We start from the raw sequence: 27,174 nt of genomic DNA, 5'->3' as shown, positions 1-27,174 counted from the left end.
TTGAGCCTTAGGGTCTTTTATAAGTAGCTCTATGAACTAGATAGAATCGTGGCTCAGTTAGGTAAGACTCTGGTCTTCATGCTCTTTGGATGGTGAAGTGAGTGAAGAAATGCAGCTGAAAATGTGGTCAGCCCCCCATGCTGCGTTTGGGGGCTGCTCCTGATCATCATTTCCCTGGGTGGGGTCCTGGGCATGTCCCCAAATCCTGCCCCAACAGCCCCAATGGATAGAATCTTATGTTTTTGTATGATACCTGCTATCTGGAATAATTCCCAACTTTTTATTATCATGCATACCATATAAGATGGTAGGAGCCCCTCCAGATGACGAATCTGCCTGGTTTGCGGGTCACAGTGCAAATGGTCTGTCAAATGGATGAAACTGAAATTATCACAGTTGAAGAATCACAGTATATATATTCATATTTGTAGAAAGCCATCTCCACTAGGAACTTCATTTTCAGGAGACTAGATTATTCTGAAAACTAACTTTGGTGGTTACATGCCACTCTAGGAAATCCCTGTTTGAAACAGAAATGTATTTTCAATCTAAAATAACGAAAATTTTTATAACTTTTAATAAGGATGTGTCAGTCTGTACAGAGTTTTTCAATATTCAGCCAAGGAGTCTCCAGATTTTAAAAGTCTTTTACTTCCTGTTCCTTTTACAACTAAGATTTGGAGGAGGGAGTTGTTGTCCCCCCAAAAAGCTTGAATTTCTGGTGTTGCCCCCCCTTTTATATATTTGGCGTCTATGTCTCTACCTTTTAGCTGGTACATTCAATTTCTGACAGTGTGTTTTATTTTATTGCTTGGTGATAATAATAATAATAATAATTTATTATTTGTACCCCGCCCATCTGGCTGGGTTTCCCCAGCCACTCTGGGCGGCTTCCATAGAAAACCAAAAATACACTAAAATATCACAGATTAAAAACTTCCCTGAACAGGGCTGCCTTAAGATGTCTTCTGAATGTCAGGTAGTTATTTATCGCTTTGACATCCGATGGGAGGGCGTTCCACAGGGCAGGCGCCACTACCGAGAAGGCCCTCTGCCTGGTTCCCTGTAGCTTTGCTTCTCGCAATGAGGGAACCGCCAGAAGGCCCTCGGCGCTGGACCTCAGCATCCGGGCAGAACGATGGGGGTGGAGACGCTCCTTCAGGTATTCTGGGCCGAGGCCGTTTAGGTGACTGTTTGATATGAGTACCTTTTAAAACAGATCTGAGCCCAATAGTTGATAACGGGCACACCAGAAATATGATTATTTGCTGTCATAGCTCCGTTGGTTAGAGCATGGTGCTGATAGTGACAAGGTTACAGGTTGGATCCCCGTATGAGCCAGCTGCATATTCCCGCATTGCAGGGGGGTGGACTGGATGATCCTCAGGGTCCCCTCGAACCATACAATCTATGATTCTATATTTTTGGGTGTGTTTATTAAGCGACTAAGGTCACTTCTTGTTTAGTCGTTTAGTTGTGTCCGACTCTTCGTGACCCCATGGACCAGAGCACGCCAGGCACTCCTGTCTTCCACTGCCTCCCGCAGTTTGGTCAAACTCATGCTGGTAGCTTTGAGAACACTGTCCAACCATCTCGTCCTCTGTCATCCTCTTCTCCTTGTGCCCTCCATCTTTCCTAACATCAGGGTCTTTTCCAGGGAGTCTTCTCTTCTCATGAGGTGGCCAAAGTCTTGGAACCTCAGCTTCAGGGCTGATTTCCTTAAGAATGGAGAGGTTGGATCTTCTTGCAGTCCATGGGACTCTCAAGAGTCTCCTCCAGCACCATAATTCAAAAGCATCAATTCTTCGGCGATCAGCCTTCTTTATGGTCCAGCTCTCACTTCCATACATCACTACTGGGAAAACCATAGCTTTAACTACACAGACCTTTGTTGGCAAGGTGATGTCTCTGTTTTTTAAGATGCTGTCTAGGTTTGTCATTGCTTTTCTCCCAAGAAGCAGGCGTCTTTTAATTTCATGAGTGCTGTCACCATCTGCAGCAATCATGGAGCCCAAGAAAGTAAAATCTCTCACTACCTCCCTTTCTTCCCCTTCTGTTTGCCAGGAGGTGACCAGTCAGTGGCCATGATCTTAGCTTTTTTGATGGCACTTCTAGACTGCTACTGTTTTGTGGGTGGGATTCAACTGTATTTGGGCAAATTCTGGTTGAGTAACTGAAGTGAATTTGGCCTCTTGCACAACAAACCCACTTCCAAAACAAAAACAAAAACACCCCATTTGTGGCAATGAAAGTGACAGGAAAATGCAACAGAAAGTGTGTGGTAACAATAACTTCCTGTGACATTGTATCACCTCCTCCCCCTACAAAAAAAATCCTAAATGAATGCTCATTAAACAGCTGGCATTGCACGAAGTTTTAAAGAAGGCTATGCAAACAAAGAAAAAGTGTTGGCGCTGACCTTACAAGCCCTAAATGGCCTTGGTCCAGTAGACCTGAAGAAGCGTCTCCACCCCCATCATGCTGCCCAGACCCTGAGGTCCAACACCGAGGGCCTTCTGGCGGTTCCCTTCCTGTGAGAAGTGAGGTTACAGGGAATCAGGCAGAGGGCCTTCTCGGTGGTGGCACCCTCCCTGTGGAATGCCCTCCCATCAGATGTCAAGGAAATAAACAACTACCTGACTTTTAGAAGACATCTGAAGGCAGCCCTGTACAGGGAAGTTTTTAATGTTTGATCTTTTATCGTGTTTTTAATATTCTGTTGGGAGCCACCTAGAGTGGCTGGGGAAACCCAACCAGATGGGCAAAGTGTAAATAAATAAATTATTGTTGTTGTTGTTGTTGTTGTTGTTAATAATAATTCTGGAATAATGCTCAACCAACAGGTCATCTCAGCTGAAAATTTCAACAGTTGCCTTCATACAAATAAGTAAACCTGGATTACGAACTGCTTTGCAATCCAAGTTTGCAGTGTTGCCTTGTCCCTGCAGAGGTGCTTCTGCAAATGTTGATAGGCTTGAGTTGGTGAGAAGACTTAGTCATTTGCCACAATTTGGTGTTCGCCTCCACAGTGCAGGTGCAGAACTGGCCCTGCTTGGCACTATAGAGAAAAGGGAATCTGAAGCATCAGGTACAGTGAAATTCCCAGAGTGGTTTGGAATGGGCTCCATCTTACAATTGTTATTAATAGCATCTAGAAATTCGTAAATCTGGCTGCTTCCTTTGGGTTTGTTAAGTGGTCTCCACAAACACAAACACACATGTTGTGATTCAACAAACCACCGCAACCTATGTTGCCATGGAAAGTCAAATTACCTTATTCAACAAAGGAAAACGTATTGGATTTCCTGGTGTTTTAGGATGCTAGACATAACACACAGAGGGTGTGTTTTCTTCTTGGAAGCCTCCGCAAGACACTCTCTTTTACTGCCAGTCAGTTAACAAAAGCAAGTCATCAGGACAATGCAGTTTTCTCGCTCATTTGAGAAACTTCAACTACCACTTCCCCCCTTTTTTTCTTGACACACCAAAAACTTTGACATTAAATATTTACATAAAATGAAGACTTGAGTTTATCTGTTTCCACTCGGTTTAGCGTTTACAGACTTGCAGCGCTGTCTGGAATCAAGATTCTCTGTTTAGTCTAAAAGCCTTTCAGCATGAACGGGGGGTTTTGCACCGTAAATGAGCATTCGTTTCCTATTTATTGCAGAGAGTGCGGAGCTCGCCAGAAGGTAGCCTTTCTGGCTTGAGGATATGTCAAGGCCAGAGATGAAGACTAGGCATGGACCTTGGGGAAAATGCTCCTTTGCTGGAGCCATTACTCCTGGGTCTGAAGACCTTTGTCATCTCTCATTGTTACTTTGTCCATTTCCATCATTCATAGTCATGCCCATAGGACCATCTTCAGTTGAGTCTGATGTCCCCTTGCCTCTCAACCTCTGCTTCCTATTCCACTCTTTGTTCTCCACAGCTGTTTAGCTCTTGGCCAGCATGACTAAGCCGCGAACCAGAGCAGCACACGGAAACACCATTTACATTCCTGCCAGAGTGGTACCTATTTATCTACTTGCACTGTTGGGAGTGCTTTCGAACTGCTAGGTTGGCAGGAGCAGGGACCGAGCAACGGGAGCTCACCCTGTTGCAGAGATTCAAACTGCCAACCTTCCAATCGGCAAGCCCAGGAGGCTCAGTGGTTTAGACCGCAGTGCCACCTGTTTGGATTTGGATTTGATATCCCGCCTTTCACTCCCTTTAAGGAGTCTCAAAGCGGCTAACATTCTCCTTTCCCTTCCTCCCCCACAACAAACACTCTGTGAGGTGAGTGGGGCTGAGAGACTTCAAAGAAGTGTGACTAGCCCAAGGTCACCCAGCAGCTGCATGTGGAGGAGCGGAGACGCGAACCCGGTTCCCCAGATTACGAGACTACCGCTCTTAACCACTACACCACACCTGTGTCCCTAATAATAATAAATAAATAAACATCACAACAATAACTTCTGACACAGCAAGGCTATGTTTTCCATCTATTATATACAGATATCATGATAAAAAAATCCTGTTCTATCTGGCATGTAAGTGGAGTAAATCGGGGAGCACAGGGAATCTGAGTGTCATCCTCTCCATCCCACCCTCCTCTATTCACTTGGCTCCATTACAAGAATGCGCATTTCACTACTTGTAAGGAAGTTTGCATTTTAGGAGAGGGGAGAATTCAAAGCACTTCATAAAAACTGTAGACCTCTCTAAGCCCCCAGCCTCTCTGCAGATTGCCATCTTGTGTGGTATTCGCCCAACTATAGATACTTGTCTACAGGCTTAATTTTGAAACGAAGCTCTCAATAATGACGCGCTAATGAAGAATGAACTTGAAACAGGGTTGCTTCTCTCCCCTTCACCTCCCATACAAAGTAGCACTTAAAAATGGAGAACTTTGAAGGGGGATTATTTACAAAGAAAGTAAACCAGACACAATGGATAAGGCATTGCTTCTCCCACCCCTTGTTTGCACTTGCTCACTGCTCATCCCCCAACAACAGAAACGCCTGATATACAACGGAAATTATGAGTCATCATCACACCTCAGCTCCTTGCCATGATGTTGGAACAGGGCGGAATAAGCTCCCATATTTAAATGAGTTAGTAAAGGCTCATTCTTTCGTGGAACTAAGAGGGAGGCTGCTTGATCCTTGAAGATCTCTGGGCGAAGCCTCCTGGCTCCCCTAAGCCATCTTGCTGCATTTAGCGCTATTCAGTCTCTGCTCTGAGCAGACCACCCACTCAGACAGAAATACACAAACCACATGGTCCAGGAATGTCTGTGCCCGAATCAATATCAGCATTACGACCTTATTACTTGAAGCAGCCTGGCTTTTAGCACAACTCATTTGTTTTCTCTTTTCTTCCTGCTCTTTTGATTTCTTAATAGTATATTCTTTACACACATACACATACAAAGGGGGGGGGGAAATCTCTTTTAAAGAGGCAAACATTGTTACGGGAAGAAATATAGTTACTACACTTCCTTCTTTTGTCCCTTTTGATCCAAACTTTGCTTCCTCTTCCGCATCTTAATGGAAACACACACATGACGACTTTATGGTACCGGCTGTGAATTATATTCCCACCAAGCAGTAATTAAAAAGCATTGCAAGAGATGACAGTGCATTTAAAAAAGAGCATTTAAAAAAGGAATACCGGCTTTGCAGTCTGAATTAAAAACAGAGTGGAGCATAATAGAAGTTCCTAAGGTCATGTAAGAAAACAGAAAATGCATCTGTTTCACTGTTAAATGCTGAGTATACAGTGAGCAAAAAGCTCAATTTGACTGAAATGGGGGGGAAACCATATCTATTTTGTAAGAATGCCATTGCTAGCATCTGACCACCACATGGTGCCTCCTGTTCATCAGTGGTGGGAAATGTGTGGCCCTCCAGAGGTTGTTGGGGCTCCAATATCTGAAGGGCCAGAGGTCCCCCCCATTCCTGATTTATTGGGGACCAACCAAGGTGAATCTCCCCTCATCCCTGCATTACGTGTCTGCTCAAGTGTTCAGCTCCCAGGTAAATAAGTTTTGGACACAAATCAGCCCCTTAGACCTCCTTGATATTTATTTTCGGGTGCCATGTTTTAGGATGTAGGGATCACAGTGACAGCAATATTCTCAGCAATCCTGCCACATTCTGTAAAAACAGGTACATAGGGATACATTATTAATCTCATACAGCTCAGATGAGGCTGAGACAAGGGCTTGTTTTCACGCCACCTTATGAATTCACGGCTGAAAGGAAATGCAAACTGAGGGCCTTCCTTCAAGTATCAGCCATGATTTATACTGGCTAGTTCTCAATGCATGTCTCTGCATAAACTTTTAATTTCCAGACAGTGTTCACATCCAGCATTGGAACTGCGTGGCCCATAATTCAGGGCATGAAACTGACCATTGAGAAGATGAGAGATTGGGCATTTTGAGTTATTATTAAACCTGCTGTGCCTAATAACAAGCCATTTATGAATTGGTTCTCAGAGGCGTCAGGTCAATGGACTAAGGGGACTAAGCTAGTCCCCTAAATGTTGTCTCCTTCCCAAGGCCCAGCAAGCTTCTGCTCGATTTATGGAAGGAGGTGTGATACTCCGACGGGGTCCAAAAGTCCCCCCACCACCCTCCCAAAGCCCACCTGGCTTGGGGAAGGAGGCAGCAGGGCTGCAGCATCCTATCAGAGGCCGGCTGCCTCCTTCTCAAAGCCCAGGAAGTTTCTGCCCAACTTAGGCCCTAACTACGAAGAGTTTCACTGCATGTCATTTTTAGAATTTCCTAGTTATATGGCGCTGTGGGTTAAACCACAGAGCCTAGGACTTGCCGATCATAAGGTCGGCGGTTCGAATCCCCGCAACGGGGTGAGCTCCCATTGCTCGGTCCCTGCTCCTGCCAATCTAGCAGTTCGAAAGCAGGTCAAAGTGCAAGTAGATAAATAGGTACCACTCCGGCGGGAAGGTAAATGGCGTTTCCGTGCGCTGCTCTGGTTCGCCAGAAGCGGCTTAGTCATGCTGGCCACATGACCCAGAAGCTGTACGCCGGCTCCCTTGGCCAGTAAAGTGAGATGAGTGCCGCAACCCCAGTTGGCCACGACTGGACCTAATGGTCAGGGGTCCCTTTACCTTTACCTTACATTTGGTTTACAATCTATTGGGAAGTATCTTAATTCCTTGCTACTTTCGGTCAGTGAGGCACAAGCATCTTTGTTCATGACACCATATACGTCTGTGCTTTGGGGAGTTCCCATATGTATGAATGTATACAATGCAACTTGGAATTTTATATTTAAAAATGGATTTCAAACTGCAGATGTTTTCCGTTTTCAGATATAATGGGGCTTTCTAACCTGGATTTGCTATCGGCATGGAAGTCAAATGGGACCGCCCAAAAATATGATGGTAGTTTCAAGAGGTTGGGGAGAGGAGAAAGAATTAGTCCACTCAAGCCTTATCAGTCTGGAAGCAGGGTTAGGTTGGGGAGAATGTGTGTCGCCCAGAGCGGCTGGGAAAACCCAGCCAGATGGGCAGGGTACAAATAAATTATTATTATTATTATTATTATTATTATTATTATTATTATTATTATTATTATTATGGTTCTGGGGCTCAGGAGTGTTTGGTCACACAGCAGTATAAAAAAGTAAATCAAAAGCTTCCTTACCTGACAGATCAGCAGCTCCTAACATTGTACTGTAGGCTCAGCTCCATTCGGCATCCTGTCCCTCAGCGATTTAGCCCCAGGCGGGTGTTAAAATGACAAGAGGTCCGCTCTGTGCACTTTGTTCAGTGGGTCCAATGGGATTTAAGCATATTCTGTAGATAAACGCTGATAGTTCTTCATCCAGTGTTGAGAAATAAATTTAAAATGCTCTTTAAAAAATCATTGCACTCTGGCGTTTGTTTCTAGGTCAAACAATGGCTTATGGGAGGAGTCACTCTAACTAGTTTCCCAGTGCAACCTTCTCCAGCTGTCCCCACCCCTGCAGATGCAACAGGAACATCTGCAGAGGAGATGCTTTCACGTGCACAACTGGATGTGCAAAGGCTCCTCCCTACTGCAGACATTCACGAGGTCCTGGCGAATGCCATGGGGTGGGAAAAGCTAGAGTGGGACGCATCAGGGGTTGTGCTAATCACTGCTGCCTTGCCTGTTAATGATACTGCCAAATGATGCTTAGATGTTAATCCTGCCTAATGTAAGGCTGCTGTTAGAAAAACAACTTTCAAACAACCTGGTACGCAGGCTAAGAACCTCCCTGCCCACAGACTGTCTCACCAGAGTGGTGCATGCTCTAGTTATCTCTCGCTTGGACTACTGCAATGCGCTCTCTGTGGGGCTACCTTTGAAGGTGACCCGGAAACTGCAATTAATCCAGAATGTGGCAGCTAAACTGGGGACTGGGAGTGGCCGCTGGGACCACATAACACTGGTCCTGAGAGATCTGCATTGGCTCCCAGTACGTTTCCAAGCACAAGTCAAAGTGTTGGTGCTGACCTTTAAAGCACTAAACGGCCTCAGCCCTGTATACCTGAAGGAGCGTCTCCACGCCCATCGTTCAGCCCGGACATTGAGATCCAGCGCCAAGGGCCTTCTGGCGGTTCCCTCATTACGAGAAGTGAGGTTACAGGGAACCAGGCAGAGGGCCTTCTCGGTAGCGGCTCCCGCCCTGTGGAACACCCTCCCTTCAGATGTGAAGGAAATAAGCAGCTATCTTATATTTAAAAGACATCTGAAGGCAGCCCTGTTCAGGGAAGTTTTTAATATTTAATGCTGTGCTGTTTTTAACATTTGATTGGGAGCCGCCCAGGGTGGCTGGGAAAACTCAGCCAGATGGGCAGGGTATAAATAAATTATTATTATTATTATTATTATTATTATTATTATTATTATTATTAACTTCCCTTTTGTAATATCTGGTGCAACTTACCTGTGTCACAATAACAGAATCTGGCACTTCGGCTCCATTTTAAAGGGCTACTGCTGTCAGTAGTGAAGCTCGCCATTTCCAGCACCAGATGCACCTTTAGTAGTGTCTAGTTTGATGCTTTTGAATTATGGTGCTGCAGGAGACTCTTGAGTGTCCCATGGACTATCCATTCTGAAGGAAATCAGCCCTGAGTGCTCACGGGAAGGACAGATCCTGAAGCTGAGGCTCCAAGACTTTGGCCACCTCATGAGAAGCGAAGACTCCCTGGAAAAGACCCTGATGTTGGGAAAGATGGAGGGGACAAGGAGAAGGGGACGACAGAGGATGAGATGGTTGGATAGTGTTCTCGAAGCTACCAGCATGAGTTTGACCAAACTGCGGGAGGCAGTGGAAGACAGGAGTGCCTGGCATGCTCTGGTCCAGGGGGTCATGAAGAGTTGGACACGACTAAATGACTAAACAAGTTTGGCCTGAAGTGGCACACCAAAACTGCACATTTTGGGTAACTTGGTTTGGAAGAGAACACTGTTAAATCCAGTATCCACACCTCTGCTAGCAACTCTGACCTAAATAGTTTGGCATTAAATACATTCCCAAACAATCCCTAGTATAGCAGTTAATTTTCAGAGATGCTGTGGGTCAAAATCTCCCTAGAGCACACATCGTTAGGTTGGAAAGCTCTGCCTGTCGAATTCCAAAGGTGCCAAAGTGCTGAGGTTACTTGTGTGCTCAGATATACCGTACTCTTTTTTTCTATCCTTGCAGGTTCGAGGACTGAACTCTGATGCTGAAGGGGCGGACATGGGCAAGATGGCGCCCCGAGCAAAAATTTGCTGCCTACCCCAAAATATTTTTTATTTTCACAATAATTCCTTTTGGTACTGTTGCTTTTTTCTTTCTGGAAAAAATGGTGCTGGTACCCAGCTGAGGCCCATTGTGTGCATGGCAAGGAAGAGCAGGGCAAAGAGAGGGTGGCTGTCAAGAAAAAGAAGAGGCCACGATTGATGGGCAGAGAGCAAGGGGGGGGACCCAAGAGGGAATAATTGGGGCTGACAGTCATTCTGAACCTGTGGGAGAAGCAGGCAAAGCACAGCAGCTGCTCTTGTGACGGAACTGGATTTCTCCAGTGTGGTGTAGTGGTTAAGAGCGGTGGACTCGTAATCTGGTGAACTGGGTTCGCTTCCCCGCTCCTCCACATGCAGCTGCTGGGTGATCTTGGGCCAGTCACACTTCTCTGAAGTCTCTCAGCCTCACTCACCTCACAGAGTGTTTGTTGTGGGGGAGGAAGGGAAAAGGAGATTGTTAGCCGCTTTGAGACTCCCTAGAGTAGTGATAAAGCGGGATATCAAATCCAAACTCTTCTTCTTCTTCTTCTCTTTTTCAGTTTTCTCCTCAGACACTACGGTGGGTGCCTGGCTTGCTCTGTCCCCCCCACCCCGGCCACCCTTTCCACACACCCCCAGCTACCGTTTGCTTCTCAGTTCCGGCAAAGTTGCTCCCTGGAGGGCTGGGAGGGAGACGATGGCATGGATCGGCCTTCTCCTTTCAGTCCCTCGTGATGTGGTTTGAGTTGGAGTCGTCTCCACCTTGCCAATTGAGGGGGGGGGTGAGAGGGAAATGGGGGGGAAGTGTCATACCACCATTTGCAGCATCGGTAGGAGGAAGAAGCAGTGTCAGTGGGGAGGCAAAACCGGGAGATGGCGGTTCACCATATGTCCTGCCGCTCTCTGATTTGAAAAACAAGGTGATGGTACAGTGGTACCTCTGGTTGCAAACGGGATCCATTCCAGAGCTCCGTCCGCAATCTCAGCAGAACGCAACCCGCGCCTGCACATCTGTGGGTCGCTATTCAGCGCTTCTGCGCATGACGTCATTTTGAGCATCTGCGCATGCGGCGAAACCCGGAAGTAACCCTTTCCGGTCCTGTATACATGAAGAACATCTCCACCCCCATCGTTCAGCCCGGACACTGAGATCTAGCACCGAGGGCCTTCTGGCGGTTCCCTCACTGCGAGAAGCGAAGTTACAGGGAACCAGGCAGAGGGCCTTCTCAGTAGTGGCCCCCGCCCTGTGGAACGCCCTCCAAACAGATGTCAAGGAAATGAGCAGCTATCTTCTCTTTAAAAGACATCTGAAGGCAGCCCTGTTTAGGGAAGTTTTTAATATTTAATGCTGTATTGTTTTTAACATTTGATTGGGAGCCGTCCAGAGTGGCTGGGAAAACTCAGCCAGATGCGTGGGGTATAAATAATAAATTATTATTATTATTATTATTATTATTATTATTATTATTATTATTATTATTACAGTACTTCTGGGTCGCCGCGGGACGCAACCTGAAAACGCTCAACCTGAAGCAAACATAACTGTTGAGTACTGGCAGAAAAAAAAAGCACTGGATCTTTTCAATATTATTTTGTGCCCCCTCAGCTCAGTGCCCTGTGCACTTGAACCGTCCACATTGCTCTAAATCTGGCACGGCTCAGGGATAAATGTTCAGTGTTCGTTCACTGAAAGGGGAACAAAGCTGCTGTAAAGTTAAAAAGTTTATGCTGTAGCATTTTAACCCTCCTTAAAATATGAATTCCCCACATAGCCAAGAGACTGGGTTCCGGTTAGATAAATGTGACTATTTGAAATTAATTGAAAAAGGATTTATTTTGTTTCAGCATACAAAATAACTAAGTAATTTTTTTTTCCAAAAAGGACACCACTTACCAGCTTTTATTCTACCAGAATTTTGTGGAAAACACTCTTCACTTTCAACACACAAATGCAGCTGAAATGTGTTTATTCCATCCTCATTCTCACCAAACTAGAGAACTAACATTTTATAAGGGTGACTGATGAACTACATGCAAGTCAGAGTTAAGAGTCTACTGTAATTGCAGTAATATTCCCTTTACATAGTTAACCCCTCCACCCCCACAAATTCTGTACACCAGCTACTATTTTTGTGGCTCCAAGGACTTATTTTGCCAGGTTTTTATAAAAAACAAAAACAAAATAAAAAGTGATTTGTCCAATATATACTCAAAGTTATGCGGGTCTGTGCTCCTTCCAACAACCTCTTAAAGAGTTTTTGCCACAAAATTTAGTTAGAAAAGTCAAAATGGACCAAAAAAAAGCACACTTTTTTGTGTTCAACTGAAATGAAACATGTCGAATGTGCACTATTAAAAAAAGTGAAAGATAGCCTTTTCAAACGTTTCATATAAAAATGTTAACAAAAGTGTAAAAAATACCCCACTCAGACACCCCCTCCACACTCCAACATCACATCATATGCTTGATGTCAAGAGATTTCATAAACCTCCCACTCCAACAATTGCACATTAATTAACATGTGGACTTAAAAAAGAACGTAACGCTTCAAGTATGTTTCATGCCAATCATCAATAAGAGTCATAACATTACTGAAGAAAAAGTACACTTGTTCTTTTGGAAGCCTGAGAAAGACTTTCCATAGATTATGGTCAAACAACATTTTAATTTAAAAAACAAGAACACCCACCCAAACAAACACACATACAAAAAAGGAAAGGAAAAAAAAGGAAACAATTTCTTTGGACTTAAAGAAACAGAGTTAAGAATTCCCATTTGATTATGAAGAAATACCCCTAAAGTAGGAACCTAGTTTTTACACTAATGCACAAAACCCTGCGCATGGAACGATGAAACTCACAGATGCTTCTACAGGTTGACTCTGTGGCAATAGCTGGCAGCCGGCAAACAGACAGACACTGGGAATATGGTGGCTTCTCAAACACAGACTTTTTTTCTTTTTCTTTTTTTAAGGCTGACAGATCCTTTGGACCCAGAAGTATTTCTTAAGCAACATCTTTCATATGAGGGTAAAAACCGAAATCCTAACTTGAATGGCTTCTTCCAGTAAGTGTCTCCTCCCCAGCCTCCTGTTTCGTAAAGGGTTTCTGATTAGTTCAATGAAAGTAATATTTTTAACCGAAAAGAAATATTCCTGGAAGTTAGGGTGGTCAGGGATATATGTTTTTTTTCAGCCGGAACTAAGTTCTGGCACCTCTCGGGTGGGTGCCACTGAGGTGTTCATGGTGAGTTCTGGCACCTCTTTTTCTAGAAAAATACCGTATTTTTTGCTCTATAAGACTCACTTTTTCCCTCCTAAAAAGTAAGGGGAAATGTGTGTGCGTCTTATGGAGTGAATGCAGGCTGTGCAGCTATCCCAGAAGCCAGAACAGCAAGAGGGATTGCTGCTTTCACTGCGCAGCTGTTCTGTTCTGGCTTCTGAGATTCAGAATTCCCCCCCCCCCCTTGTTTTCCTCCTCCAAAAACTAGGTGCGTCTTGTGGTCTGGTGCGTCTTATAGAGCGAAAAATACGGTAGCACTGAAGGTGGCAGCATGTTTAGCCAATTCAGAACCTTTTAGGGAGCAATCCTAAGCTCCTGAAGAGGGCGACAGAGGGTCCTTTGAATGTTGTGGACCTCCGCTCTCTGCCAGCGGAGTGGGAGGTCTGAAGGTGGAGAAGGAGGTTTGCCATTGGAGGCCTCCGTATTGCAGCAATTGGGGATAAAAAGGGGGGAATTGTGGATCTGCCAGATCCAAAGCTCACCTGTTCCACTGACATGACCCCAGGGAGGGAGGACAAGCACATAGCCCTGGAGCTGGCATCTGATTTTCCCTGCTATCGAAACCAAAGGGGGGGGAGAGTGTGTAGTGGAATAGCAGAGCTGGGTGGAAAAAATCACATCGGGCAACCAGTGTGCCCTTTGGGTTTCAGAAAGTACATGGGTAGACGAGTCTAAAAAGCCCAGGACACCAATTTTCACGGCCCTCTAGAGAGCATGGTAACTCGTCTACCAGAAGTCGCGTATTTAGTGTTAACTCTGGAAGTGTAGACTTGATTGTGACGAAACTAAGCCTCCTAGGGCAAAATATACATCAGGTGGTTTGGGTAGAATCGAGTCTACTGCAATATGCTAAACATATTGCAGTAGAATCGAATTTACTGCAAAAAGGCTAAACATATTGCAGTACAATGGTACCTCTGGATGTGAACGGGATCCGTTCCGGAGTCCCATTCGCATCCTGAGTAAAACGTAAGACGCGCCTGCGGGTCGCGTTTTGCCGCTTCCACGCGTGACGTCATTTTGAGCGTCTATGCATGCGGCGAAACCCGGAAGTAACACGCTCTGTCAGTGGCGTAGCGTGGGTTGTCAGCACCTGGGGCAAGGCAAGTAATTTGCGCCCCCTAATCTGTGGATTTGCGCACCCTAACCCTAACCCCCAGATGCTGCGCCCGGTGCGGCTGGCCCCCCCTGCACCCCCCACGCTACGCCACTGCGCTCTGTTACATCCGGGACGCCGCGGAGGGTAACTCAAAAACACTCAACCGGAAGCACATCTAAACCGAGGTATGACTGTAAATGAGCCACTATACTCTCCAGAGGGCCGTGGAAATATGCGTCCCAGGCTTTTTAGCTTCATCTACCCATGTACCTTCTGTAACCCAAGGGGCGGGCGCATTGGTTGCCAGGTGTGAAATATATTGGCATTATTTTCAGCTTTCCTACTCCACTCGTGGGAGGGGGGCCTGCTGCCTACCTTCTGCCCTGGCTGGTGCAAGTCTGGCAGGCATCAGGAAGTGGCAGTTCTTCTGCCTTCCCCACCAACCAGCCATAGGATGCTCTGTTAGCCAACTGAAAATGTTTTCCCTTAACTGCATAGCAGATTATTTTTTTTGAAAAATATATATTTAATACAAGTACTTACAAAAACTGCGGATGACAGGTGCCGTCTTAGAAAAGGCACCCCCCTCTTCTTTTCAATACAGAAGGAAATGTATCTTCTAAGATGATGCCTACTGCGATATATGCATGAATCTTCTAAAAATAAGGAAAGTAGACTTCTATCTTCAGAAGTATTGTTTATTCACATGCAAACTTCTGCAGGTGTAATTGATTAATCAATTCAAATTAACATGATTAATCAACTAATTTTTTTTTTTATTGGGTTGACAGCCCTACGATCAATGAACGTTACTTAACAAGTAGTGAAATTTTGAAAGTTTCCCATCCTGTCATTGTCTAACGGCCTAAATGAAAATGTTTTCATTGATCGGGTAGAAAAAGAGCCAAAACCGAAATCTAAAGTAAACAGATTATAATATACTGAATGAACAAAGAACCAAATTTATGCCTCTATTTTTAGTAACAAAAATGAATGAACTGCACACCTGGGCAGTTGAGTGCTGGAACTCCTAAGTAATAAATAGCTCCAAATTAAGGACTTTCTACAACATTTCCATAGAAAACGGGACTAGATTTCTCTCTTTTTTTATGGCAAACTTCTAGAGTGCTTCCACTTTTATGGTATCTAATAACATATTAAAACATACACGAAGATGTTGGTGGAAAAAATGCTGGATTTAGGATAGTATACAGTAACACTTCTTTCCTTTTAATGAACGTCCTACCGGTTTATTGACTAAGGCTAGAAAGCAAGTCGTGGTTCTATTTGGCGCATTTTCTACTGTGGTCCGAGGTCAACACACAAGGGCAGCTGATGGGGGGTGGTGGATTCTGCTACGGCAGACTGAACAGTAAAAAAAGGAGAGACTTTTTTTTTTGCCACCCCCGCTCCCCAAATTGGCATCTCGTTTTGGGGGACTGCGGAAACAGAAACAAGACGGCGGGGCTTTTAAACTGGTCAAGGGAATACCCAAAAGTCAGGAAAAAGTGGCGTCCAAACAAGCGCAAGGTCAGAAGGCTTTTGACAGCGGTGGCGCTGGATCAAAGGAGAGAATACACAGGACACAAGGACTTGTAACATCTGGTAGAGTCCTTCCCTCAAGGACATCAGAATATGCGTATGCAATAATAAATAGATCAGTTATGTAATAAGGCAGTGTGTTGAACATGCATTCGTCTTGTGGCCTGGAACACCACATAGAGAGATACATGATATCATACACATTCATTAAGTGTTTTTTTTTTTTCAAGGCTATCCAGGCTAACTCTTCCAGAGCGTTTCCTTGTTGAGAAGAGCAAATCCTCTGAGGCTTGTCACATTTCTTCTCCTTAATCAAGAGATGACGACTGGCTTTAAACAAAATAATAAAGCTGAAGAGAGTTGGTTGGTTCCGTTTGTTTGCTGCCATTTTGGTTGCATCACTCTGAATGTTTTATTTCTTTTTTTAAAAAAGAGAGAGCACAGTTTTCGATGCAGCCAGCTGCCGTGTGCTCAGGATGCTCCAGCCGTTTCCAGGTAACTCTGTAACTTCCTAACTGTGGTTTTGTCCAGGGAGCAAAGGTCAAAGTCAAAGGTTGTGTTTGTGATATGAAAATGTCCCGTTTCTTCTATGAGGTTTACAATCTGTCGTTAAAAAGAGAGAGATAAAATGTTACGTTTAAATTAAAAATTCTGCGCACAGAAAGGGGTGGAGAACCTGTGCCCTTTCCACATGTCATTGCAGGGTTTCCCAAACTTTTGTCTCCAGCTGTTTTTGAACTACAACTCCCACCATCCCTAGGTAGCAAGACCAGTGGTTCTGGAAAAAGCCAAATCTGTTGTGACTTGTGTGTAGCCGCTGATTTACTTCTGAGGCCTCTACCCAATCCATCAAAGAGGAAACAAATTGCAGATAACACGAAGCATAGCCAAATTTGAGCCCCTGCTTCCGGGTGTGGTGGAATGCCCATTCCTGTTGGCATTCCTGGGGCACGAGGGCAGAGAAGACACAGGTAAAAGGAAGGAACAGGAGCAACAGGAGGCATCTCTAATGCAGCAGCTGATCCAAATACAATGGGTAGCAATTGTTCAATGGGTAAGCCCATTGATCTCTTGCTGATCTAGAGGCACACATGGGATGTGACGACTGGAAACAATCAAGCTAATACACAAAGTCAACCATATAGTGTATTTTTTGCATTTTTTCCCTCCTAAAAAGTAAGGGGAAATGTGTGTGCGTCTTATGGAGTGAATGCAGGGGGGGTAGGCAGGAAAAGCCCCCAAGAACCACACACAAGCTCCGGGCGGCTCTTGCGGGCTTTTCCCCAGGAGGGAGAAGGGACTGACGCGGCCAGTCAATCCCTTCTCCCTCCTTGTAGAAAAGCCCGCAGGAGCCGCGCGCTCCTTAAAGGGTGCGCGGCTCCTGTGGACTTTTGTGGGAGGTGGGGGAATTGCTATCTCTTGGCACATCTCTTAGAATTGCCATCTCTTGGCACAAGAGCGGGATCCATCCCGCTCGCTGTCTTGGCTTCTTTGCTCTTTGGGGCTGGGGGGGAAAACCCAGGCTTCCCCCGGCAGCCCCGAGAAGCTCTGGGAGAAGGGAGGCCAGTCAGTCCCTTCTCCCTCCTTGTAGAAAAGCCCGCAGGAGCCGCGCGCTCATTAAAGGGTGCGCGGCTCCTGTGGACTTTTGCGGGAGGTGGGGGAATTTTGCGGCCGGGAGAAAAGCTCTGGGAGAAGCGGACAGGCTGCACGCAGCCTGACCGCTGTTCTTTGGGGCTGGGGGGTGGGTGGGGAAATAATATTTCCCCCCTTGATTTCCCCCTCTAAAAACGAGGTGCGCCTTATGGTCCGGTGCGCCTTATGGAGCGAAAAATACGGTATGCGTTGCAACAAGTCAGCTGAAAACAGCCACCTGTTCCTTCTGACAGCCCTGGCATGTATGACAACTTTTGACACAATACTCAATGGCTAACAGGGAAATAGCCTGTGTTACCTTTCCAAGAGTTAAAAATGTATTCTTAATGTATGTTTCACTTAGCCCCGAGTCGAGCAGTTCATGAAGAATTTCAGAAAAACTGGCAGAAGCATCCCCCCCTGCCCCCAACAGAACTATATTTGATACACTTCCCTGTGATACTGTGCCAAAAAGGGGGCCTTCCATTAACTCCCATGATAATAAATTTCAGGAATTCAAAAGCAGTTAGGAAGTGTTAACAGATGCATTTTAAAGCAATGCACTGCTCTTAAAAGTAACGAGAAATAAAATCTCATTTGTTGATCGCTATCTACACTTTCTAAGCTCCAGCTAAGAGCAACATGAACATTTGAACCCGATTCTTCATCCGGGCCTCTGAGAAATGCAGCTACAGTGTCAAAGCCACCTGGTGCATCTGAGTGAGATGAACCCCCTCAGTTTTAATGGAGGCACAGAATACATCAAGATATACCCAAGAAAGCTTTAGGGGAATTCTTGACCGCCTGCCAAGGCGATTCAGGTTAATGCTTTTAATATCAGCACTCACATTCTTAATCTATTGAAAAACACTTGGGGGAGGGGGAGACTTAAGATTATAACTGTCAAGATTTCAGATTACCAGAGTTGAAAAACAGAACATTAAAATACTTTAAACTTAGACCCAGGATGCAAGAACCTAGGAAGTTTTATTTGTTCTTGACGAAGTGTGCTCTACTTGGTTTTAATGTACAGTTGTTTACACACAGTCATTCTCCATCAATTTCATTGCCATCTATCATGCTGCAGCAATTGAAATGCCTTTGGGGAAGAATGTCTGCTTGAAGGGCTGGGCTTTAGCTAATGGCAAAGATTTCATTTTAACCTTTAAGAAAGGTTTGAAAGGATTTGGAATTCTCCGTGTCCAAAAAGACTACCTTAAAAGCTATTATTTATTGTTATGCATTGCAGTTCATTTCTTGTGTTATGGTAAAGGTTTTAAAAACGGCTACAAAGAACGCCAAACAAACTCTTATTTTAATCTTTACAGCCTGCTAATGAAATGTTTGGCTAAGAGTGCCCAGGGCCACCCAGTGAGCTAAGATCCCAGACAGGATTGGATCCCACTCTACTGCACACAGATTCAACAGCAAACTATTCTGCTGGGACCATCTACTGGCTTTCAGTAGTTAGGGATTAAAATCCACACTTTATGTATCATGACCGTTAATACAGCTTTACTGTGACATCCTGGTGAATAAGTAGTGATCCTTGATTTTATTTCCCTTAGGACTGATCCACTGACAGCCATAGTTTCAAATGAAAGGCACTGTTGAACAATTACCGTATTTTTTTGCCCCATAAGGCGCACCAGACCATAAGGCGCACCTAGTTTTGGGAGGAGGAAAACAAGAAAAAAAATATTCTGAATCCCAGAAGCCAGAACAGCAAGAGGGATCTGGCTTCTGGGATAGCCTCTGGCTGTTCTGCCTTCTGGGATAGCCGCGCCAAGCCTCTTCAGGGCAGCAGGATGAAGGCTCCCCCTGCCCGAAGAGGCTGCACGCGGTTAAGGCAGAAGCCAGGACAGCAAGCGGAATCACTGCGCAGAGAGGGAGAACTGCGCAGCGCCCCTTCAGCGAAGCGGGAGGAGGAACAGAAGGGGCTCCGTTCCTCCTCCCGCTTCGCTGAAGGGGCGCTGCGCAGCACCATTCACTCCATAAGATGCACTCACATTTCCCCTTACTTTTTAGGAGGAAAAAGGTGCATATTATGAAGCGAAAAACATGGTAATTTATATGCTCAGTATGAAATGCAGGTTCCTAAACAGAATATGAGCCACTTAACACACTACATTTTTTTTTAGACAACACATAAGATCTACATCTAAAAGAAATGTAAACTGTTAATGTGATAAACTAGTGTCTGAAAACAAACTGATCATGCACCGTCATTTGTTGGAGTTCGCATTGCTTGTGGCTCCCTGCCGAGTGAACCTGGGTGTGTTACTCTATAATGTGTGGAATAGTAGTAAATTGGAGTAGGGGGGGAAACCTCACTGCAAAATAATCTCTTAACAACTGACTCTTTGTAAACGAAACATAAAAAGAAGATTGCTTTTTTTCTTATTCAGAGTACAAAATACATGCTATCAGCTTAATTTACAAATTGCAACTGTATATAAAGATAGAAATTCTTGCTAGCAAAATACACAAATCAGTTCATTACCAGTCATTTTTTTGCTTTGTTTTTTTGGCCAGTAAAACCCACAATTAAGACACATTTGGGGAGATCAGAAATGGCGTGCACAGAGGTGTGTGCATACATGCACATGAATCTCCAAACTTCTGGGGAACCAGTTCTTGATTACAAAGAGTAAATTTCATTACAAAAAGAAATATTTGATACAACTGAATTGAATACTAGTATAATTATTAATTTTTTTAATAAAAACACCTGATATTATGTGGGGCGATATCCAACTGAATTACATTTAGCATACGCACTCCGGAATCAATGGACTTAAGCTACTTAAAGTCCATTGATTTCAACAGGTCTGCTCAGAATATGACTTAGCTAGTTATCACTCAAGGCTCAAAAGTTCCTGCACTTGAATCTTCCTGCGGTAACACACAAGTCTCAGTAGTTTTGATACTGAACGGCTAACACATTCAAAGCTGCAACATGCAAACTCAAGTATAGTTTAAAAAGACAGAAGACTGAATTCAGTGTTACAAACTGAAATTTGTAATGCTAGGGATGCATTAAAAATCTGTTGAAGTTTGCCATCGCCGGGAACACTTAAAGAAATATCCCTCAAGAAGGCATGGTGTTTTTTTTCAGCAGAAAACAGGGCTTGTAGTTTGAAAATCTTGCAACATGCTACTTTCTCAGCACATATGTCACAATTGTTAAGATGTAGGCGGATGGATTATCAAATTCTACTAGAAGATCAGAGCTGTGTTCTCAACTTTGAAAAGTACTATGCTTAGCACGAAGACAGGAGTGCCTGGCGTGCTCTGATCCATTGGGTCACGAAGAGTCGGACACGACTAAACAACAACATGCTTAGCACAGAAAGTAGACCTCTCACCTGTTGCAGTACATGTCTTTCCCTTAGTGTCATTAACCTTCTGTGAAGCTCAACTAGTTCATCAAGATATGCCTGGAAATAAACCATTCAAAAACAAACAAAAAACAAACGTTTTATTAAAAAAAACCACATTTGTATTCTGTTGTATAGACAAATATTTATATTCCAGGACACCAAAGCAATGGAAATACAGCTGACTCACAACTTTGTGTATAGTCAGAACAAGCTCAGAACCACCCGTGTGTGATTATCCCTACTTTTTCCAAGATGGTGCTTTTTTCCCCAAGAGTGAGCTTTGCCAGCCAGCTCTACAAGGTGGAGAATTTTTAAGTTCAACGACTTGCTTACTGGACTCTGGCGAGCAAAGCAAAGAGCATTTAAGCTCTCCACCTCACATACATTAGATTTATGCATTTTCATTTGGCTTGTTGCCAAGAGCATAAAACTGCGACGACACAAGTTAAATGTGCGCAAGTTGCGATGAATTAAGTATGTCATAAAACACAGTGATCTACAATAAAACCATGATACTAACAATAATATGTAGCTAACTGCTAAAAAAAAACTCAGCAGGATATGGGCAAATTAAAACTCATCTTAAACTGTTGCGAACAAATTGTAAGGTGTACCTCTTAGGAAGCACATTGCATTCCAGAACCACAGTGCTATGGCCAAACACCCCCTTTCTTTTGTTGTTACATAGCATACTTCTGGTGTGTTGGGCAAATGCAGGCACTCTGGTGTGGAAAAAGATGCTCCTTCACATATTTGGATTCTAAGCCTTTTAGGGTGTATAAGATTACCTGTACCTTGAACTGGGCCTGAAATTGAACTATTCGACTTCACTTCATTTAAGAGAACAATATATACATAATAAGTAATTAAAATGTAGAATAAACTGTGCAATATAGGGATACTAAAATATTGAGTAATTAAAAAACACTTCATTAAGGCATGTGCCAACCAATGTTTCTTATATACTGAAAGATCCAATACTTTTTACAGATTTGAGAAAGATTATGAAGCATGATTCAAATACTGTTTCTTTTCATTTACCTTATCGCAATCGCCATTCTTAATCTGTTTATCAGATTTACTCTGCTTTATAGGACTCTTCACTTCTAGAATCTAGAAAATAAGCGTAAATATTTAAGGGCATCATAGGGCTAGGACTGAGGATCACTAGAAATTCCACAACCAATTATCTCAATGGTTTAAGGATGTTCAGCAGCCAAATTATCTAACCTATATATTTTTTCTGTGAGTTCTTAGGATGAAGGGCAGTATATAAGTTTAATAAATAAAATAAAATAATTAAAGCCTGGTCTCCTTCGAAGCATGACGCCCTCTTCAAGCAGATAGCATACGAGGGGGGGGGGCTATTGAGAGTTCGCTTGCACTGTTCAAATGATACAACTGGAAGCAAAAGCCCTACACCTAACTCAACATTTTCTATTCTCAAAGGCCAGTTAGAAGCAGAATTATATGAAGCGAATATGTACATATTTTAAAGCTCTTGACCACATGCACATCCCAGGGATCATCGCAGTTGGTGATACTTTTATGTTTTTATAGCTTGGTCAGAGGGACGTGGCTGGCGCTGTGGGTTAAACCACAGAGCCTAGGACTTGCCGATCAGAAGGTCGGCGGTTCGAATCCCCGCGACGGGGTGAGCTCCCGTTGCTCGGTCCCTGCTCCTGCCAACCTAGCAGTTCGAAAGCACGTCAAAGTGCAAGTAGATCAATAGGTACCGCTCTGGCGGGAAGGTAAACAGCATTTCTGTGCGCTGCTCTGGTTCTCCAGAAGCGGCCTAGTCATGCTGGCCACATGACCCGGAAGCTGTACGCCAGCTCCCTCGGCCAATAAACGAGATGAGCGCCGCAATCCCAGACTCAGTCACGACTGGACCTAATGGTCAGGGGTCCCTTTACCTTTAGCTTGGTCAGAATTCATGGTAGCCGGATGCAGAACTTTACGAGCAGTTTTATTATTAACGATTTGTACAATAATTGCATCGCAGCAAATTTCTGAAGACTGTTCGTATGGCCACAGTGCTAGAATTTAACTTTTCGCCAAATTAACAGTAGTCATTAGAGAATAAAGCAGCTGCACGCCTTCTCGTATATGTTTCAATAATATTACCAAGCATGTGTCACAGAATCGTCAAGTGGGAAGGGACCAAAGGACCATCTAGTCTACCCCCTGCAATGCAGGAATCTCAGCTTAAGCACCCATACCCATGATGTATAAGACAGAAGTAATAGTTTCTCTCTGTTTTTGTCACACAGGATACTCTCTGTTTTACACTGACCAAATGGTTCCCAAGGCAGAAGGACAAGAGAAAAGCTATCCACTGGGGAAATGAAGTGATTGTGGCTGCAGCAGTCATGCCGCAAAACAGTACCTGGTTATTGTTGGTTTTTAATAAAGGTGGGGGTTCGTGGCGGAGGGGTGAAGATGCTGAACTGCTGTCACTGTCGCTTCCATCGCTCAGACTAACCCTGAGAAGGGAAAGGGAAAATAAATTTATTAAGATGTGCCACATAAAGGAAATTTTCCATGGCTTATAACTGACACCACAGCCCTAACAATCGGCTTTCAAAAAGCAAGTTTGTGGGAGAAGTTGAAAAATAAGTAGTAGCAATGTTAACAGATTAGGAACACAAAGTCCAAATAAGAGAAACCCAATTAAGATCGATGCTTTCCAACTTTCAATAACTTGAGGATCCCAAAGGTGAACCCAACTCTTTTATGTTTGTGAACACATTCTGAATAAAAAGTCTGCAAAACTGCAATATTCACCTGCAGTTTTCTTGAAATAGTATCTTAATTATACATAGCTAAAACTGCTTCTGATAGTCAAGGTGAACTATCAACATGTGATGCAATGTGGCCACCAGTACCAAACAACTAAGAAGAAGAAGAAGAAGAAGAAGAAGAAGAAGAAGAAGAAGAAGAAGAAGAAGAAGAAGAAGAAGAAGAAGAAGCATAAAATACACTTTGATCAGGATTGAAACTTCTGGAAAAGAGGGTTCCCCACCTATTTTGGAGCAGAACATTATCTACAGCACCCCAATAGCAAATCTAAAAAATAACAGCCACTCAGAATTTTCCAACTTGCTTGAAATTCTAAATGTTGCCTTGTATACAAGTTGTAATTACTTGCAAGTTCTTGATATTCCAAGCCTGAATTTTCACAGGTCAGAAATGAACATCCCCTTTCCCCAGGCAAGTCCTGCTTCCTCTGTTAGTTCTTCGCCCCAGGTATTCCTATTTAAATGTATTTTCGTCAAAATCTATATGGGTTTGCACTAACCCATCAAGGCACCCATTTGATTTCTCGAATTCTCAACCAAGCTCAGTAGGCAGGCATTCTTGCTTTCAAGCTAATGTTGGAAGTTGTAATGCTATGGTCCAATAAACTACACACACAAACACATGTTGAGAGTTGAGGCCTGACTAACCAGAAGACGACACACATGACGTACTCATTAAGAGAGTAGCATATCTCAAAACAGAAGACAGGCACTTCTTCAACTTTTCCTCCACTTAAAATTCTTTATTTTATTAAGCATAATTATACCTCACGTCCACAAAAAAGTCCTCAGAGTAGCTTCAGCTCCTTTTACTCAACCCTATAATACAGCTCAGCACTGATTATAGGGCATCTTATTACCCCTCTCAAACGCCCTCATCTAATCATACAGGCAGAAGGGTTATAGCTTTTCAATATGTATCTCAAAATGAAACCAACATACAGTGGTACCTCGGGTTACGTACACTTCAGGTTACATACGCTTCAGGTTACAGACTCTGCTGACCCAGAAATAGTGCTTCAGGTTAAGAACTTTGCTTCAGGACGAGAACAGAAATCGTGCTCCAGCGGCATGGTAGCAGCAGGAGGCCCCATTAGCTAAAGTGGTGCTTCAAGTTAAGAACAGTTTCAGGTTAAGTACGGACCTCCCGAACGAATTAAGTACTTAACCTGAGGTACCACTGTACAGGGTTGGAGGAAGGTCATAAGGCATGACTATTTTCATCACAGTTTAGATCAGGGGTGTCAAACTCAAATTCATTGGGGGGCCGCATCAGCAGTTTGGTCACCCTCAAAGGGCCGGTTGTATCTGTAGGACTTTATCAAAGTTATTTTTCCTTAGGCACTGGTGTGTGTTGTCTTGAACCTATACACTATTTAATATACCTATTCTAGTACGATTTTAAATAAGAATAGAATAAATAATAATGATTTTTAAAAAAGATGATGAGATGGGCTTCCAGGCAGACTGGAGCTCCAACGGGGAGGAGACAGGAGCCTGTCCCAACAGAGCAGGGCAGAAGCAAATGTTGCCTCCCCCTGCCCTGCCGCCGCACTCAGGAGTCGGAGGATATGGAGCTGCAGTTTGGACAGCAGCAGTTTCTTCCTTGCAAGGGAGCCCCAGCGGCACTGCGGGCGCAGGTGGCCAGGATGTCCTGCTGGGGCCCCGAGCTGCTGCAGTTGCTCCCGGGGAGGGAGCTATCCGCCAAGTCCTCCAGCCCGGAGAAAGCCGATGTGTTGGCGTGGGGAGGGGAGCGGTGTTTCATAGCTAGGCTCCCGCAGCCAAGTTGCTGGCAGGCTCCCACTTTGCTCCAGCCACCCAGATGCCGGCGCGGTCCTCTTCAGGGTGGGAGGCGCCCCTGCTTTGCGGTGTGGCACACCGCCCACCCGTCCGGCTCCCTCCACCCCACTCTGTGCAGCTGAACCGGCAGCAGCTTCGCCTCTCCCAGCCCAGCCGGGGCGCGCCGCCTGTGGCAGGACCTGCGCCAGGTCCCCGCTCTCCACTCGCCTCCGCCGCCGGCCCTGCTATTTACCCACCAGACCCCCAGCCAGCCCCTGGCCCCACCGCCCGCGCCCCTGGCCATCTCCTCGCCAGCTGCAGCGCCGCAGTGGCCTCTTCTTGCGGCCCGAGCGAGTGAGCGAGCGGCGTTCCAAGCGTGGCTCTCGCTCCCTGCCTCCGCAGCTCTGTTGGGCTCCAAAAGTTGCCACACGCGCGACTCGCCCCCTCGAGCTGCCGCACCTGGGAGGCTGCGAGGGGCGGAGGCAGCCGGCTCCGAGCTCAGCTTCGCGGGACTGCCTCCTCTGCAGCGAGCCCCGGACTGGACCGAGCGAGCAGAAAGCCTCTTTGCCCGGCCCGCGAGGCAGGCGAAAGTTGCGGGACCCGCCAGTAGGCAGCGCCGACGGGGCGTGTCGGTTGGAGCCCTGTCTGCAAGCAGGCAGGGAAGGCTGTTCGCGTGGGTCACTTTTTAGAAAGGCAGAGAGCCTCCGCCGGAGTGCGGACCCTAAAATCTGGGTCGGGACCAGTAAAAAGGACAAGAAGCTCGCTTCCTCGCCCTTGATGCCACGGGCCACATGACGAGGTCTGGCGGGCCGGATTTGGCCCGCGGGCCTTGTGTTTGACACCCGTGGTTTAGATGTTGTCATTTGTATGGACAGACACGGACACTGAAGAAGACAGAATGCCATGCCCATTTCAACACAGCTCCCATGTCTCTTCCACGTATTGTAATCGGAGGACACAAAAGTACAGCACCATTTCAGAAGCAAGATAATAATCATTTTACTCAAGGCTGAGGAGAAATACCATGCCTATATGACTGACTATGTTGTGTGAAAAGGAGCTAGATGTTTTGAACGCTTGAGTGTCAGATGAATGCTGCTGGAAGCCTGACAGCGTCCTGAAAATTCAATATACATTCACTTCATCTTCCCTATTAACAAGCCTTCACATATAATCCGAGAGAAGAAATTTTTGGAAAACCATTCATACATGTTTCATCCAGGGCTTTTTTCCCCCCAGCCAGAACTCACTGGAACTCAGTTCCTGCCCCACTCAGGTGGGCACCATTGCCATTATATGAGAACAAGGGAGGCGTTCAGGTTGAGTTCCAGCACCTCTTTTTCTAGAAATCAATCCATCTTTATTACGGTCCAGAGACCCAACAAATTGTTACAAAGCAATGCACAATTCAGACAGCCTACCTCCAGGTTAAACAAGCATTTTGTTCAGACTTAAAGATAGGGATCACTGGTTCTTGCAACCACCGATAAAAAATTCACCACTGCTAATGTTCTAGTGTTTGTCCGGTCATCCAATAGGAACCTGACATAGTGACCCTCTGATTTTCCCGGGAAAGGTACCAGCAAGGGTAATATCAGTTCAGCCCTGGCTTGCTCATATTTCACACAGTGCAGCAAAATATGTTTTATAGAATCGATGTCTTGAGCACACGAGCAAAGTCTGATTTTTCTAGAAAAATAGCACTGGTTTCATCTGTTGTGTAATGATGCTTATTGCCATGTCAAGTGCTGTTGCGGGACGGCGACAACATCTCCCCTGGATTTGGCAGTCGCGCTGGAGGCGAGGGGATTCCCTGGGCTTGGGTTCATTCAGACCCAGGAAGTGAATTGCAACTTGCCTGCCTATTTGGCCAATAGCAGGCAGCCCCACCCCTTCGCTTAAAGAAAGTAG

The 27,174-nt window shown here is 44.9% G+C and overlaps 2 protein-coding genes across 6 annotated transcripts in view; one reads left to right on the top strand and one right to left on the bottom strand.

Annotated features, from left to right (window-relative positions):
* The window catches only part of ACER2 (alkaline ceramidase 2), a 529,013-nt gene that overhangs the window by 226,482 nt on the left and 275,357 nt on the right, over nt 1-27,174 (top strand). The window lies entirely within an intron of this gene.
* The window catches only part of MLLT3 (MLLT3 super elongation complex subunit), a 148,798-nt gene continuing 136,432 nt past the window's right edge, over nt 14,809-27,174 (bottom strand). For all 4 annotated transcript variants that reach the window (XM_083593485.1, XM_083593484.1, XM_083593486.1 and 1 more), the window contains 4 exons: nt 23,073-23,169; nt 21,725-21,796; nt 20,669-20,740; nt 14,809-16,271 (listed from right to left, as the gene is read on the bottom strand). In XM_083593485.1, coding sequence (XP_083449611.1) covers nt 16,140-16,271; nt 20,669-20,740; nt 21,725-21,796; nt 23,073-23,169 — 373 coding nt within the window. In that variant the 3' untranslated portion in view covers nt 14,809-16,139. The remainder of the gene's footprint in view (nt 16,272-20,668; nt 20,741-21,724; nt 21,797-23,072; nt 23,170-27,174) is intronic.

Source organism: Podarcis filfolensis, assembly GCF_964270895.1.
Source record: "Podarcis filfolensis genome assembly, chromosome: 17".
In the NCBI taxonomy this organism is placed as follows: domain Eukaryota; kingdom Metazoa; phylum Chordata; class Lepidosauria; order Squamata; family Lacertidae; genus Podarcis; species Podarcis filfolensis.
The sequence above is the reverse complement of the archived record's forward strand: the minus strand, read 5'-3'. Positions and strand labels throughout refer to the sequence as shown.